Source organism: Gallinula chloropus, assembly GCF_964237585.1.
Source record: "Gallinula chloropus genome assembly, chromosome: 1".
Classification (NCBI taxonomy): Eukaryota; Metazoa; Chordata; class Aves; order Gruiformes; family Rallidae; genus Gallinula; species Gallinula chloropus.
The window spans coordinates 196,021,452-196,037,538 of NC_140085.1; the positions used below are offsets into that span (position 1 = coordinate 196,021,452).

Below are 16,087 nucleotides of genomic sequence, written 5' to 3' on the forward strand. Positions count from 1 at the left end.
ATTTGTTGTCTGATTACAGCTGTTGTTCTCAGCCATGGGGCTGAGTTGCCAGTTGGGTAGAAACCAAATATAATGTTATAAAAGTGCTGTGATGTTGTGTCGTACTGATGTTTGGAACAGTAGAGCTTCAGCATAAGAGACTGCAAACTACTTCAGCTGTGTTTTGTCATCAAATGGTTGTCATAATATTAATAAATGTGCATGAATACTGCAGGCAACATTTCTAATGGTTCCACAGCCACCACAAAGTTTCATCCAAGCTATGTCTAAGGTGAGAGCAGGGGACAGTTATTATCATAGAGTCTTCTGAGTTGGAAGGGGCCCATAAGGTTCATCAAGTCCAACTCGTGGCTCCACACAGGCCCAGCGAGCTCAGAGCAGGGTACTGAGGGCATCATCCAGACACTTCTTGACCTCAGTCCAGCTCGGTGCTGGGAACACTTCCCTGGGGAGCCTGTTCCCGTGCCCAACTGCCCTCTCAGTACAGAACCTCTTCCTAACAGCCAACCTAAACCTCCCCTGTCACAGCTGGGCAGGGTCTCCAAGGTGAGGGAAGAACTATCAGTTCTCTACCAATGTCTTAGGGAGCCCGTGCTTTTTTCTGTGCACTATGTTTATGCATGTTAATTGCTCTCCTATCATCAAAAATACTGGTTTATACTAGAATGACCAAAAGAATTAGTTTTATATTAGGCTTTGTTACATGTAGACATACAGATGCATAGATTTAGATTTTAGTTTCTACATAAAACTGGTCTTTTGATGACAAGATTTTTTATTTGCCTCTTTGTCCTTCCTATTGTCCAGATAAATAAACAAATTCAGCTTCCTGTAAAGGGCAGTAGCAAGCTGAGCAGCAAATGTCTAAGATTCCCTCCCCATGGAAACATTCACATTAGTTCAAGCAAATCAACAAAAAGCACAGAACCAATGTGCATAAATTAGAGTGCATTACATTCCTAGACAAATGCTCTAATTCAGAAGTAAAGAGATTTTAATTTGCTGTAGGATTGATTTTACACATCCAGTTCTCTTCACTTTTTCTTCGCTGAGTCTCTGCACACAGAAACACCCCTACTTGCGAGCCCCACACAACCTCCCACTTCTTGAATGTCAAGCTTCAGTATTTTCTGTGGCGTGTGTATATCTACTTGACTTGAGTCTGAAAACCATTTAGTCATTGGTTTCACACAGAGTGCCCCAGAATGTCCGTACCTCAGCACTTCTACTACTGCTCCCACTGTAGGTAATGAGGTTTTGGTCCCAAAGTACAAAAATAAATACATTCATCTTTCTGTTGTCTTTAAGATGCCCAGCCACAAAAACACTCTCAGACTGGACATCGCTCTAAGGTTTTCATTTTCAGGTAGTTTAAGTCTGTCTGATTGCAAAAGGTTATGTAACTCCCATCTCTGCTACCACCAGTTCAAGGTGTATTTGTGTTCTCAAATAAACAACATTCTTTCCACAAATACATGTAACCACACTCTCCTTTCAGAGCAAAATGGGGGGAAAAGTACATAAAACCCAATGTTTCACAAACATTTAAGGACAAAGAACAAGAGGTTTTCCCAGCGCACAAGTCCCCATGGGCAAAAAGCCAACTCAGATTTGTTATTTTGCTCAGCTTGGCAGAAGGGCATGTTTATCCACTCAAGTGAGTTTTGGTTTTAATGGTTTCCTATAAATTGCCTACCTTTCTAAACATCCTTAAGACTTTAATCCTTACATGATAAAACTTTTTAGCATGGCATAATCATATAAGCTTTCTCTAAAATAAGTTGCCCGACTACACTTACTGATGTAATTGGAACCAATGCATATGGAGTAAAATTGATACCTGTGTGTATCTATAAACCTCTTCCCATTCTCCTGCAATGACGGGAATCTTTTATACTGAAGGAAAACAGCCCTTAGCCTTTAAACCACATAAGACTGTTCTACAGTTTTATGAGAATTCACTTCCTAATGGTCTACTCTTTTTGTGAAATATTGACCAGGTGCTGAGCTGCTCCCTATAAGCAAGTCACTGGGGGTGGCTCTCTCTAGCTGAAAAATACATGTTCTGTTGCAAGAATACCACTTCAGGAACGCTCCAGAATAGTTTTGAGAATGGGAATGTATTGGCAATCTCTGGCCTCGTATAAATGAGACCAAGCAGTGCAGAGGATGAAAGCAATAAAAAACTAGGAACTGCATTCACATATTTGGACTATAAATAGCAATATGTATTTCACTTATCTTTCACCTGATGGGCAAGCAAAACAAATATAATGTGGATGACCTGGAAATGGCAACACAAGACAGGACGAAACACGTTAACAAAGATGTAAAATATTGCAAAGTCTTTCAAGGATCCATTTTATGTTGCGTTCCTGTATTTGAAAGCTCCCCTTACTATAGTTCTCATGCTGGATTTGGAAATAACTTTCATTCTGCAGAGCACCTCAGTGCCAAATCTGTGCAAATTAGGCTACTGTAACCATTTTATTTAATTCTTGACATCAATTTGCAGCTTGCATCTGTATTCTACAGCAGTGATGAACACTGTTACTGAAGAATAAAGCATGTCTCACTTGATATTTTACATTTCTGCTGTGAAAAAGGATTAGTGCTTTTAGAAAGGCACTGGCAAAATTCCCAGTGGTCCATTAACCCCCGGTGACGGAGGATCACAGTTCATGTCTGGTGGAGTTATGCTTGATCTCTCCTTGTTTGCAGTGCACACGAAGAACTGAAAGTCTCATTTTGAAAAATGCCAGAGACCCATTTTCAATAGCAACGTGTGCCCAGAAACACAAAGGGAGACAGCAACTGCAGTGCAGTGGGTGCTGCATCCCAGTAATACGCTCCTCAGAAGTGGAGTTGGAAGAGAACAGCATCCCAAAGAACTGAGGTCTTGAACTTGGTAGTGAGGAAACACTAAAGGCTGAGGTATATTTTCGGTGTACCTCTCCAGAATTTTAGCTATACATGAGAAGAGAAGAATAAAACCTCACCATTTTTTTTTTTTTTAAAAGAGCTGTGAGGTGTCTGCTACCAAGAAACATTTCAAGAAGAAAGGAATATAAAGGTTATAGTCCGGATCTCAGGTAGTCCTAGACTAATTCACTGTACACAGGGCTACGCTTGGAGAGCTGGTGGAAAGCTGGGATGAAATGCCCATCAGTTGTGCTACATGATGTTGTCTCCACGTGGGGGTCAGAGCTTTTCACCTCTCAAGTCACATGTGAATGCTGGATGTAGGTGTTTCTGAACATTTCTTGAAATCTCATTGAGTTTTAGTGACCCCCAGGCACTTTTTAAAATGGGACTTGAGCAATGAAATAGTTTTGGAAATCATATCTGTGCTTTCCTCCATCCCTTAGGCATAGCTCTATCAAGAAGATACATGATTAGAAAGGGTCGTGGGAGCAATGTGTACATCAGGCGAGTTGGGATTGGAAATTTGGGCCTCTGTAAATTTGGCAGATGGGAATCCACTCCTTTCGCTTTCCGTTTTGCCCAACCCTCCCCATAATCCTGTTTTGTGGAGCAATGGTGAATGGGAAATGGATACAATTTGAAGTATTTCTTCCTTTAAGAGCAACTCCCTCAGCTGGTTGATCGAAATGTTGTCCAAAGAATAGTAGGTTTGCTGTCAGCTAAAGCCATGTAAAGAATTTACACTTGTGTGCTATTCAGGCATTCACAATGTCAGCTGCTGCAAAAGCTTTATGTGCAAAAACTGCCTTTGTCTTGGGGAGAAAGGGGGTCAAGTTTATTTTTCTTTAAATGTAGCAATTGCAGAACCGAAGATTCAAAAAAAAAAAAAGTACTAAAAGCGTTTGAATTAGTGTTCCTCTTGAAAATGTATTTTTAAAGAGTTGGATCAATGATGCTAAAAGAACTGCTATTCAATACTTTTTATCATTATCGTTTAGTTCCCTTTTTTACCTCTATGGCAAAAGTTTCCTGATAGCTCAGATGAGAAATAATGGAAATATCTTAGTTCACTGTAGTCCTGGACGCCAATCACCTCAACAAAGACTGAATCTTTGATTAACCAACCTAAATTCTAACAGTTCTCCAGACCATGTGAAAACCAACACTTTTCAGGCATTCAGATACCAGGTTGATTCCTTCAGGAAAAAGGAGAGGTGTATTCCTCATACCAGAGTACCCCTCTGCCACATTTCAAATCCCAGCCCAAACATGTGAAGGCAGTAGAGCACCTAAGCTGAAGTGCTTTAGAATCACAGTCATGGAATCATCAAGGTTGGACAAGACTTTCAAGATCAGAAAGTCCAACCATCAGCCCTATACCACTATAACCACTAAACCATGTTCCAAATCTCCATGTCTACACATTTTTTGATCACTCCCATGGGTAGCGAGTCCACCATCTCCCTGGGAGCCTGTTCCAATTCTTCACCACTCTTTCCATGAAGAAATTTTTCCTAATATCCAATCTGAACCTCCCTTGGCACAACTTGAGACCATTTTGCCTTGTCCTAGTTGCTAGGAAAAAGAGGCCAACAATTGCCTTACTGCAGCCTCCTTTCAGGTAGCTGCAGAGAGCTACCCGTAAAAAACTGGGAAAACCTATTTATTTTACCCTAGCCTTTCTCTGACAGCTAACCCATTTCATTGGCACTTCAGGCAACAACAGTAATGTCATCACCCTGAGACACATGAAATTTCCACTTGGAAGTCTACAGTTCAACTAAATTATAAGAGAACAGTCTTATTGTGGAAGGTCTCAGGGAAATTGTAATGGGAGGCAACACCATGTACTACCCTTATACAGTCCCCAGTTGTGAAATGTTTGTAATATTCAGCAGGCATGCTGAGCATGTATGAGTGTTGTTGGTATGTTTGCCTGGAGGATTAATGGCACTTAATGACATAATTTATATACTTCTCAAAGCAATGCAGAATGTTTCTGCAGCTCCTCTCCTCCCTGCCATGCCTGTAGAAAACAGTGATGCCTCCATGGCTGCTAATGCAATTATGACAAATTTCATAAATAAGATTCACTCTTCAGGGTTAATTTCCAAATTTCTTTACTCAGCGAATAGGAAACAAAGTCAAAAGCAGATATTTTAGGAAGTTGGACAGGACTGGAATGAGTTTAAATGTTAACACAGATTAATAAGTAGAATACTGTGTTCATTTGAGCTAATTATTTTCTCAGAAGGCATCCATCCTATTTAGGCAATTACACAGCCTCAAGTCTTCATTTCTTACCGTTACTATCAAGGGAGTTCATCTGCTAGTTTAAGTTTAAGACTATTCATGTGTTTTTAATAACATAGATTTAATTTGAAAGCTGCATTCGAGCTGTTTCCATGTGAATATTTCACACTTATAGAGAAATGCATTTATTCTAAATTTAAACTGTAACTATAGTAACCAGCATTCACTGTTTCAATAGGAAATATATAAGCCCACTCATACAGGAGGAAACATGTTGTGTTAATTATCATTCTAACAAAGGACTAGAGTTTGTATTTTTTAAAAAATAATTAAGCCAAACTAGGTATTCTTACTATCCAGGCTTAGAAACCAAGGGGTTTACAGGAATGCATTCTAATGTCATTTGTGAAAGTTAGAAAAAGGGTTATATCTCCGCCAATTTGGAGGATATAATAAACCTTACTTTTATTCCCAGCTATTTATTGTCTAATAAAAATACACTATTGAGCTTTTAGAAGCTAACTTTGCAGGATGCAACTTAGATTTCCTAGAGCAATTCCTAACCTTAGACAAACAGAGTTACTGTTTCAATTATAGGTAGATGATCAGATTTTTTTTTGCTTGGGTCAGTAGATGATAGATTCTGTAGATGATTTTGCAAAGGTAATAAATGTCACTTTTATAGTAATGACCCTATTAGTCAAGGTAAGGATGTGAATAGCTTCTTCCTTTCTTTAGACTTTATTTCTGCAACTGTTTTCTTGAGGGTTGATTTTGTTACAGGGGAGAGCTCACCCCTTCTTAGATTTTTTTTTCTTTAATTCCTAGCATTCTTATTTAAGCATACTATGTTAAAAGTTTAAATTTCTGTATTTACATATGTAAAGCTGGTAATGACAAACTTTCCAAAGAGGCTAAGGCTATACAGTTTTCCCACGGGTAAAATACTGCATCTATTTCAGTATGCGAATGGATTTTCATTTTACTAATGTTTTTAAAATAGCACTCACTCATTGAATAATGGTAATTCAGGATATTGACCCATAGTAATTAGGAACAGAAACACCAAATTATCTAGTGCTGTGTCCCTTATGCCTGCCTTGTGTGTCTCTTTTTTTCCGTCTATACTGAGAACAGTAATGTGTGTTTGTCCAGTCTTTATTCTACGATACAAATGGATCAAGGTGCCACACATTGCTCTCCTATTTTGCTAACTAAAAATATTAAACATTAAAAACTAAACCTGTATTTTCTTTAGAATTGATTTGTTCAGCATCAGCTCGTTGCCAATGATTTTGGTATCTTTTTTTCTGCAAAGGGCAATTTTTTTTCCTCAGTATTTTCTCCTGCTCAAGGCATTGCCTATACAATATAACAACTCCTCTCCTGTATTGTCAGGACCAAATGACTTCTGAGGCTTTTCATTAGACCATTTCATGTTTAAAGATATGAATACCAGTACTGTACAGACTAAACTAAGTTCTGGGTCGTATCACATTGCAGTTCGGGCTCTCGGGTCCCAGGCGGTGGGCTCACAGGGGCTGCTTCCTCTGGGTTTTTAGCAGAGATCTGTACTGAGCTTTCACAGCAAATATCCCATTTGCTGTCCCTTTGAGCACTTTGTTTTGTCTCATGTGACAGTCTTGGTGAACACATCCCACATTTATTTGTATTAAACTGCTCTTGAAGATGAGCTCACCCAGTGCACCCACCTGCTAATGGGTGGTCAGTTCAGGAGGCCAGACTAGAATTACCCCAAAGAAAAACACCCAAAATGTATAGAACCATAGAATCACAGAATCTCCTGAGTTAGAAGGAACCCCTAAGAATCATCAAGTCCAGCTCCTGGCTCCACACAAGGCCAGCCAAGTCAAAGCATGGGACTGAGGGCATTGTCCAGATGCTTCTTGAATTTAGCCAAGCTCGGTGTTGTGACCCCTTCCCTGGGGAGCCCGTTCCAGTGCCTGACCACATTCTCAGTAAAGAACCTCTTCCTAATATCCAACCTAAACCTCCCCTGTCGCAGCTTCATGCCATTCCCTTGGGTTCTATCCCTGGTCACCAAAGAGAGGAGATTGGCGCCTGCCCCTTCACTCCCCCTCCTTGTCAGGAAGCCACAGATAGCAATGAGGTCTCCCCTCTCAGTTTGTATAATCTGCTCTCAAACATGCAGAAGGAAGCTTTTGTTTGCTTTTCAGTTGCAGCTTCTGTCCTCTCCTATTTGGGCACATTATTTGATGAAGTGAACCTGCCTATCTTTGTTTTCAGGACTTACCCACTCACATTGAGGTCTTCACTGAAAGGAGTCAGAAAAGCAATCTTTTTTCCTTCTATCTGCTCACCGCTGTCTGTGGAGGGCATGGTTTAAATAAGAGCAGCTACCCGATTCAAGGTGTTTTAGAGTAGCTGAAAATAGCTCTTCTGCCCCTGAGCGTTTGTACATCTCCTCAGAAATGTTCTTTTTTGTCACAACTGTGTAATTTTACATAATCAAAGCCTCAAGAAAGTTAGTCTGCACTTGAATTTTGTAACAAATACCATATCTCCCTCTATCAGAAGACAAATCTGAAATTAATTTGCAACTAAGGTTTTTAAAACAAGACAAACTTTCCAGTGATGGCATATTCAAAATTACTTCCATTGAGCTGAAGGCAACACCCTTAAAAATCTGTGGTTTTGCAAAGTTGGTATCACAGAACCAAATATTTAAACAGGGACCGTTGTCAAAGGGCTCTTCCAAGCTATGAGCAGACCCTCTGTGTCTGCACAGTGAATGTTGGTTTAGGGGTTTAAGGTAATTTGAGAAAACTTAAAACACCTAACACATCTTTTAATGATTGCCCAAAACCACACTGGCCCCTGGAAAGCTTCTAGGTACCTCCCTCAAGCTCAAGTGAGTAAGAGATTCTGTTTTTCTTTAAGATTCAAGGCAAAGGTTTCTCTGAAGCATAAGAGAAAGGAGGTTCCCTTTCCCTTCTAGTCTGCTCCAGCCAGACCAGCAACTGGATCATGTCAGTTGGCTGATTATATCTCTAAATCCATTACAATCTATTCACTTTTATTAGTCGGTCACTTTTCTGTGCTGGAGAAGGGAGCAATGAGAGGCTCTAGGGAATCTGCTTTGGCAGGGGGGTTGGATTTGATGATCTCTAGAGGTCCCTTCCAATCCCTACAATTCTGTGGTACTGCTGGGGGCAGTAAGAAATGGCAACACTCTCCCTTCCAGCACCTGCAATTCCTTACATCTTCTCAACCCATCGGGTGAAGCTTCATTCTTTTTACTTTGCATCTGCCATAAGTTTAGACAACATTCACCACCACGGTGTGTCACATGCTATTTGGTAAGGCATTTTCAGCTAATTTTAAAGTATTTTAAGGTATTTTTTAAGCAGCTCATGACTCTGGAAACATAGGGTGTTTTTTGAAAATAGATTCAGAAATTATGGGATTCATTTTACTTTAGTTGGATGACCTAAAAGTTCATCATTTATGTAAGCTAGGGAATCAGAGTTCCTTCTGTAGGAAGGCAAAAAGGTGCCCGCACAAAAATTTACTCCATCATAAAGTGCACATCTGAAAGCACCAAGCTTATTCTCTCTCTATCCTTGTTTCATTCCTCTGACCACAAAAGAATTCTGATTGCCTGATTTTTGGACAGCTGAAATAAGAGAGGAAAAATCTGTCCTTAATATGCTTTTACTGTGCTCCCATGTGTGTTGGGAGGGAGTGCACTTCTTATGGTGTAGGTCAACCAAGACTCCTCAAAGCCAAGCCCTTGTTTGCCAGAAAACTGCTGCTTGGCTAAGGAAGTCACCCAATGTCTCTCTCTTTCCAGTTTATAAAATTTGCTTTTAAATGCTCACTTTATGCATAATAAGCCACCAATGTTCTTGATATATCAGATATCAAGAAAACCATACAAAAGGCTGCTATAATCAATGTGTGTTTCTTTGTGTTTTCTTTTCCCCAGAGTCGAAAGGAAGGAGCGTGCGCGTTTGAAGACGGTGAAATTCAACGCGAAACCTGGTGTAATCGATGCAAAAGGGGTACGTAAATAGCGAAACCTGCTGAATTTGCACTTTGTAGGGGTTTTATATGTTTCAGAGCACAGAAGATTTTAGCAACATAACATAAGGAATATTTAGATTGTTGCAACCAAGACCTGAAGTATAGTGAAATACAGACAGCAGTATCATATCATGCAATATAATCTTCTTAATAATAGCATCTTTTTTTATAATAGTACTGACTGAGAGTGCTGAGGAAGATACTGAGGAAATTAAGGGCATTGTTAGAGCTGTGATTGTAGTTAAATGATGGATAGAGAAGCAAAGATGTTAAAAACAAATGCAGATGGATAATTATTTCATGAAATAGGGCAAGAAGTGTAAATTCCCTGGCTTCAAAAGCTGTTCAATCTCAAAGAAAAAGTTGAAAGTTAAAAGTCCCAGATGCAAAATTTATGTTTCGGCTGTTCTGTTTTGACAGTTGTGACAGACATTGAACACAGTTGTGTTTCACAGCAGGCATGATGGGCCAGCCAACACAAAACACACAAGTTCCCTTCCACCATCACTATCTGGACAGAACAGTGTTCCCACTTTCACTGTGCTGCAGCATTGCTTTGTTGTTCCCGACCCTCAATGGGTTCCATTAACCTGATGTTTAGTATCCTGTCCATTGCCGTCTGGCTGGCAAGAGTTATAGCAGGAGAAATGCCCCCAGTCCTGGCTGTTGAGGTATATTTTTCTGCTGAAGTGTAGCCCACATTGGTAGCAGTACTAAGTACTTGACATTTGCAGGGATTTATTTTTGACAACAGTCCAGTTGGCATACATGGGGTTCACAACCAAGGGCTTCTGTGAGCAAACTAAGTGGCAGGGCTTCAGAAACCATCAGCAAAAAGTCCCATTTCACTGCAGGAGGCACTAGGCAGGGCCAAAACCGGGTGATGAGAGGACACAGTGGCATGTAGGTGCTAGCAAGGGACAAAACCAAGTGGTTCAGCCATTCCTGTGGTCCTCTGCCTAGTTTGAAATTCTCGTTCTTAATCTCCTTTTTCTTGCTTCATTTCCCTCTGTAATGGGACTAATAATAGTTCCTTTATCCCAGCTTATTCCGTCCCTTCACTTAGACAGTCAGCAGGATAAGAAGTTCCTCTTGCCATGAACATGCAGTTCCTAGCACAGTAGGTCCCAAGCCTCTGCATCTCAGCAAAATCAAATTTCAGACTTGCAAATAACTTCTGTTACTGCTCTGCAGAACAATTACTCTGTTCAGTGCAAATACAGAGCAATTACACTGACCAAAACCAGCTTTGCAGATTTACAACGTACATGGAATCAGAGTTCAGCTTCTGCATATTATTTGCATATGCAGATAACTCGGTATAAAATATGTAATAAACTGCATTGTGAAAGGACTTACCCATCTCATTGCATTTCTTCAGAAGTCAGAACTCCATTTTTAGTTTTAAATGACCACTCTCTACAGCCCTGTAAATTAATGTTGCTATTTATTTTGGGAAAAAATAAGCTTTATATTGCCAATGAAATCACTTGTTAAATGTCTATTTCCTGTATATAATCAAAGCCTCAGGGGAATAATTCATTCATAATAACTAATGGTCCTTATTCAAGTGAATCTGTCAAGAATTTAATTACCTCTTGATTCCCCAAATTGTTTTTCCATTTTTGTCATCAGTGTAGCATTTATCTCCCAGCCACTCACATCAATGTTTGTTTCAGTGCTTAGGAAATTGTGTAATTACAGACCAAAACCATCGTACCCCTTTTGGGACCACATTTTCTATTGTTAGCATTTGATAAAATTAGTTTATGTCTATAAAAAAAATTCAAGCAATCCAACAATTTCAAGGCTTTTTTGGAAAAGATAGTGTAGGCTTGTGTTTGAAAGAGCATGAAGGGAAGAAGTGTTCAGTGTTAAATTAAGCATCAAGATGCAAAATGAACTGTTTGTGTAGACGTATATGTACGTGCATTTGAGGGATCAGCATTTCCATTTCATTTTTCAGTGCTCAAAAAGAAGAGGTGTAAACTGTATAACCATGCATGCTTCACTTCTTTTGTCTGGAGGAAATTTAATCCACATAAACAGGGCTGCAGTAAGCCTAAGAGACCTCTTCTGTTGGAAATCAAGCTAAAATTCATATAGCAATGGGCTTATGCATAGGTATTGCACCTTTGTGCTCATACATTCATGTTTGTGTGGGCCAATGGCACTGTCTTAATTTACTCTAAAGATGAAATTGGGAGATTTTCATAGAATCATAGAATGTTCTGAATTGGAAGGGACCCCAAGGATCACAGAGTTCCAACCCCCCTGCCACAGCCAGGGCCACCAACCTCCAGGCCTGGATCTACACAAAGTTGCCCAGGGCCCCAGCCAACCTGGCCTTGAACACCTCCAGGCATGGGGCATCCACCACCTCTCTGGGCAGCCCATTCCAGCACCTCACCACTCTTTCTGTAAAAAACTTCTCCCTAATATCTAATCTAAACCTTCCCTCCTTCAGTTTCAATCCATTCCCCCCTGTCCTGCAATTGTCTGTCCTTTTAAACAGTTGATTCCCCTCCTGTTTATATGTTCCCTTCAGGTACTGGAAGGCTGCAATGAGGTCCCCCCACAGCCTTCTCTTCTGTAGGCTGAACAAGCCCAGCTCCTTCAGCCTCTCTTTGTAGGGGAGGTGCTTCAGCACTCTCATCATTTTTGTGGCCTCCTCTGAACCCTCTCCGTCAGTTCTATGTCTTTCTTGTATTGAGGGCCCCAGATCTGGACACAGTACTCCAGATGGGGCCTCACGAGGACAGAGTAGAGAGGGACAATCACCTCCCTGTCCCTGCTGATCACCCTTCTTCTGATTGAGCCCAGGATACCAATGGCCTTGCAAGCTGCAAGAGCTCACTGCTGGCTCATGTTAAGTTTCTCATCCACCAGAAGCCCCAGGTCCTTCTCAGCAGGTCTGCTCTCCAGGAGCAAATCTCCCAGTCTGTAAATATGTCTGGTACCCCTCCGGCCCCAGTGCAAGACCTTACACTTCGCTGTGTGGAACCTCATTAGGTTGCCCCAGGCCCATCTTTCCAGCCTGTCAAGATCCCTCTGGATGGCTTCCTTTCCTTCTGGGGTGTCGACCACACCACTCAGCTTGGTGTCATCCGCAAACTTGCTGAGGGTGCTCTCAATTCCATCATCAATGCCATCAATGAGATGTGCACAGGAGTATTTTTTAACAAAATGAACCGAATACAGAGAATGCTTGAGGGTTTTTTGCAGAGGTCTATCGTGCTGTGATTTTACCTCAGGCATCTTGCCTCTATACCTTCCTTACCCTATAGAAGAAATATTTATAGAGCTAAGAAGCCATGGTAAATGTTTTATGAGGCAGTGGCGAAATTTCTTTGAGATAAGCTCTCTCTCTGATTTTAAAACATGATCTGCCTGGTAATCTGCAAGTTTTAAAAGTCCTGTGAATTTTCATCTGTTCGTGCCTCATTTTTAATCCCAGATTAAAAATTTGGTATTAAAGGGAAAAGATACAAAGAAAGTACTACAGATGGTGTGACATTCGTAGCTGATCAGCTTCTTGTGTCTCACTAGAAAGGTGTTTGAGAACGCTCAGCAAACAAACCTGGTAGCAGGGATAGCTAAAGGATCACCTTTTCAAAGGACCAAAAGTTCCTCTTTTTCAGTCCAAATGTGGGTGCATTGCCTCATCTAGAAAATTAGTTCAGGATTATTTTAAAATGTAATTTAGAATATTGGAATCTCTTTTAATTTGTTTGATTGGACTTCTCCAATCCACGGCTTATGAAATAGAAGTATAAAATCAAGACGGTACAAAGCCAGGGATTGTGAATCACAGTTAGAGAGCTGCAGTGAAATCTCCTGGTCTCAAATTTAAATCAAGCAACGGACAGTACCTATCTGTACAATGCATAATTAAATTCCAGTGAGAGTTACTACAGGATATTGTACAAAAATAAGTTAAAAAGGAATTAGATAAGTTAGCAAGCAGTGTATCCAATGACAACTTTTAATACTTTTGTCATGTAGCTCAGGAAATGCTAATTGTGGATTTCAAGAGGCAGAGAGGTTATAAAAGGGGAAGGATCCTGTTTGTTCTACTTTTTCTTTTAGATATCTGTTATTGGACAACTTCAGAAATAGTTATTGGGCTAACTAGAATGCATGATCATAATCACAAAATCACAAGGTTGGAAAAGACCTTTAAGATCACCAAGTCCAGCTGTTCCCATCCTATGCTAAACTATATCCCTGAGTACCTCATCTACCCTTTTTTTGAACACATCCAGGGAAGGTGACTCAACCACCTCCCTGGGCAGCCTGTTCCAGGCCCTGACAACTCTTTCAGTAAAAATTTTTTTTCTAATGTCCAATCTGAACCTTCCCTGGCCCAACTTTGTGCCGTTTCCCCTTGTCCTATCTCCTGTCACCTGGCTGAAAAGACCATCGCCCACCTCTCTACAACCTCCCTTCAGGTAGTTGTAGGTGGTGATAAGGTCTCCCCTCAGCCTCCTCTTCTCCAAGCTAAACAGCCCCAGCTCCCTCAGCCGTTCCTCATAGGATTTGCCCTCTAACCCGTTCACCAGCCTGGTTGCCCTTCTCTGGACTCACTCCAGGACTTCAAGGTCCTTCTTATGGTGAGGAGCCCAGAACTGGACACAGCACTCGAGGTGCAGCCTCACCAATGCCAAGTACAGATCTCTGGTTTAACCCAATAGGGCTACTTTTCTTTCATGTTCTGTTTATTTTGACCAAAAGAAACTTAATTTCTCAGTTTCAGAGACATCATCAGAATTCCAGATCCTATTAACGTTTTTAAGATATCAAACCAGTGAGAGCTGTTAACACCTGTGTAATAAGGAAAAGAATGCAAACAGTGATGGAAACAGGATTTCTCTAAGCAAGGCTGTGCTTCAGTTGAGTTGACCAACTTCAGTCTCAAGCTGCATTCATGTAATTGTAGTAATTTTCTTCACCAGCTGAATCATTACTGAAGGTGGCTGGAGTATGAAAGAACCAATCCACCCCTTTGGTTCCCTATGGCTGCTGTATGCTTCTGCAGCAGAAGGCAGGCTTTCCAGGACACTGGCTACCTTAAAGATTCAAACACACAGAATATCCATGAAGATAAGACAACACAGCTGCGACTTCCTAAGCAATTGCTGTCTCATTCTGTGGGTCCCAATGGGCTATGGATAATCAGTGGAAGAAAGAACAATCCAAAGGTTTATGTCTGATATTTATGCTGGATAAAGCTACAGGAGTTATGTGAGCACAAATGTAATTTTAAAGTATGTCTTATGCTACACTGAACTAAAGATCACATCCCAAGTATTTTCTGACAGTCACCTTCGGGCCAAAAGGGGTAGAACATGTTAGTAGCTGTGAGCAGGGTTATACATCTGCCAAAGCATGACACTGAACCCCTTGTAATTCTCCTTACCACAGGCTTGAGGCTGAAAAAGGTAGCCTTTCTATTTTTAATCCTAAAACACACGGTAGTTGAGGGCTTTTCAGATTTTTACTGAGTCAAAAAGAATGTCAAACAATGATGGAAATATTACAGAGTGAAAAGAGATGAGCTGGGAATCTGCTGTTTTCTCAACTCTTGTAATTACAACCAGTCTTTTGGAAGACAAAAATAGCATTTCTGTTGCTTTTCTCTGTGTCAGATCATATACTCTTTCTGACTGACTCTTGAAAATATTTTTATAGAGGAAACTGTAGCTCTTAGGCCTTTATCAACATCTCACTTTTTTCTAATATTCCTGGATGTTGCCTCTTCACAGAGAAGTGTTGCACTGTCTTGAAGCATAATCATAGAATCCCCAATTGGTTTGGGTTGGCAGGGACCTCAAAACCCATCTAGTTCCACCACCTACCATGGGCAGAGACACCCTCCACTAGCCCAGGGTGCCCAAAGCCCCATCCAACCTGGCCTTGAACCCTGCCAGGGATCCAGGGGCAGCCACAGCTCCTCTGGGCAGCCTGTGCCACGGTCTCACGGCCCTCACAGTGAAATACTTCTTCTGTATACCTTGTCTAAATCTCATGTCTTCCAGTTTATAGCCATCACCCCTTGTCTTATCACTCCCTGTCCCTGAAAACAGCCCCTCCCAAGCTTTCCTGTAGCTCCTTCAGGTACTGGAAGGCTTCTCTAAGGTCGTCCTAGACCCTCCTCTTCTCCAGGCTGAATGTTTAGATAATAAACAGTGTTATTCAGAGACCTGTTTGTTTATATCATACACCTTTACATTTCACACCTTATTTGGCCAGTGACTCCAGGACATTGTCTTATGGACAAATGCCCAGTTTCAGTTCCCAGTGGAATAGATGTCATGCCTCTTGCAACCTCTCCATTTTTAACATGTGTGTCAGGGTGCACAGGGATTTGTTCAGTCCATCAGTAGTGGGACGAGGTGCCTGCTGAGAATGTCTCCTGGCAGCTCTGCTGCACATCAGTAGTGCAGGTCCTGGGCTGTGACCCACACTGTATTGCTCCATCTCTCTCCATTAGTCTTTTTTTCCTATTCACTTGGCTCGTCATCCACAGGTTTTTTCATATCCCAGTCAGTTCACCTACATTGCACTCAGCCTGTCCCTTCAAATGCTTCTGAATGTATTTATGATGACAGTCAGAAGCTGGATACCATTTAATAATATTTCTTATGAGCAGATTCTGTTCACGAATCCCACGGCCCTGCCTGCAATGTAAGGTCATCCTCGTGCTTTATTATCATTTTAACAACACTACACTGGGGCACGAAAGGAAAAAACTAAAACTGACTGAGATAGCAAACTCGATATTGTGGTGTAAATAAAGCCATATGCATATTCAATGCACCTCTGCTCCTAATGTCAAAAT

The 16,087-nt window shown here is 41.0% G+C and overlaps 1 protein-coding gene across 8 annotated transcripts in view; it reads left to right on the top strand.

The window, feature by feature from the left end:
• Nucleotides 1-16,087, top strand: part of DLG2 (discs large MAGUK scaffold protein 2) — a gene marked incomplete at both ends in the record, with an annotated part of 916,132 nt that overhangs the window by 862,414 nt on the left and 37,631 nt on the right. For all 8 annotated transcript variants that reach the window (XM_084264083.1, XM_084264085.1, XM_084264086.1 and 5 more), the window contains one exon: nucleotides 9,149-9,224. In XM_084264083.1, coding sequence (XP_084120209.1) covers nucleotides 9,149-9,224 — 76 coding nt within the window. The remainder of the gene's footprint in view (nucleotides 1-9,148; nucleotides 9,225-16,087) is intronic.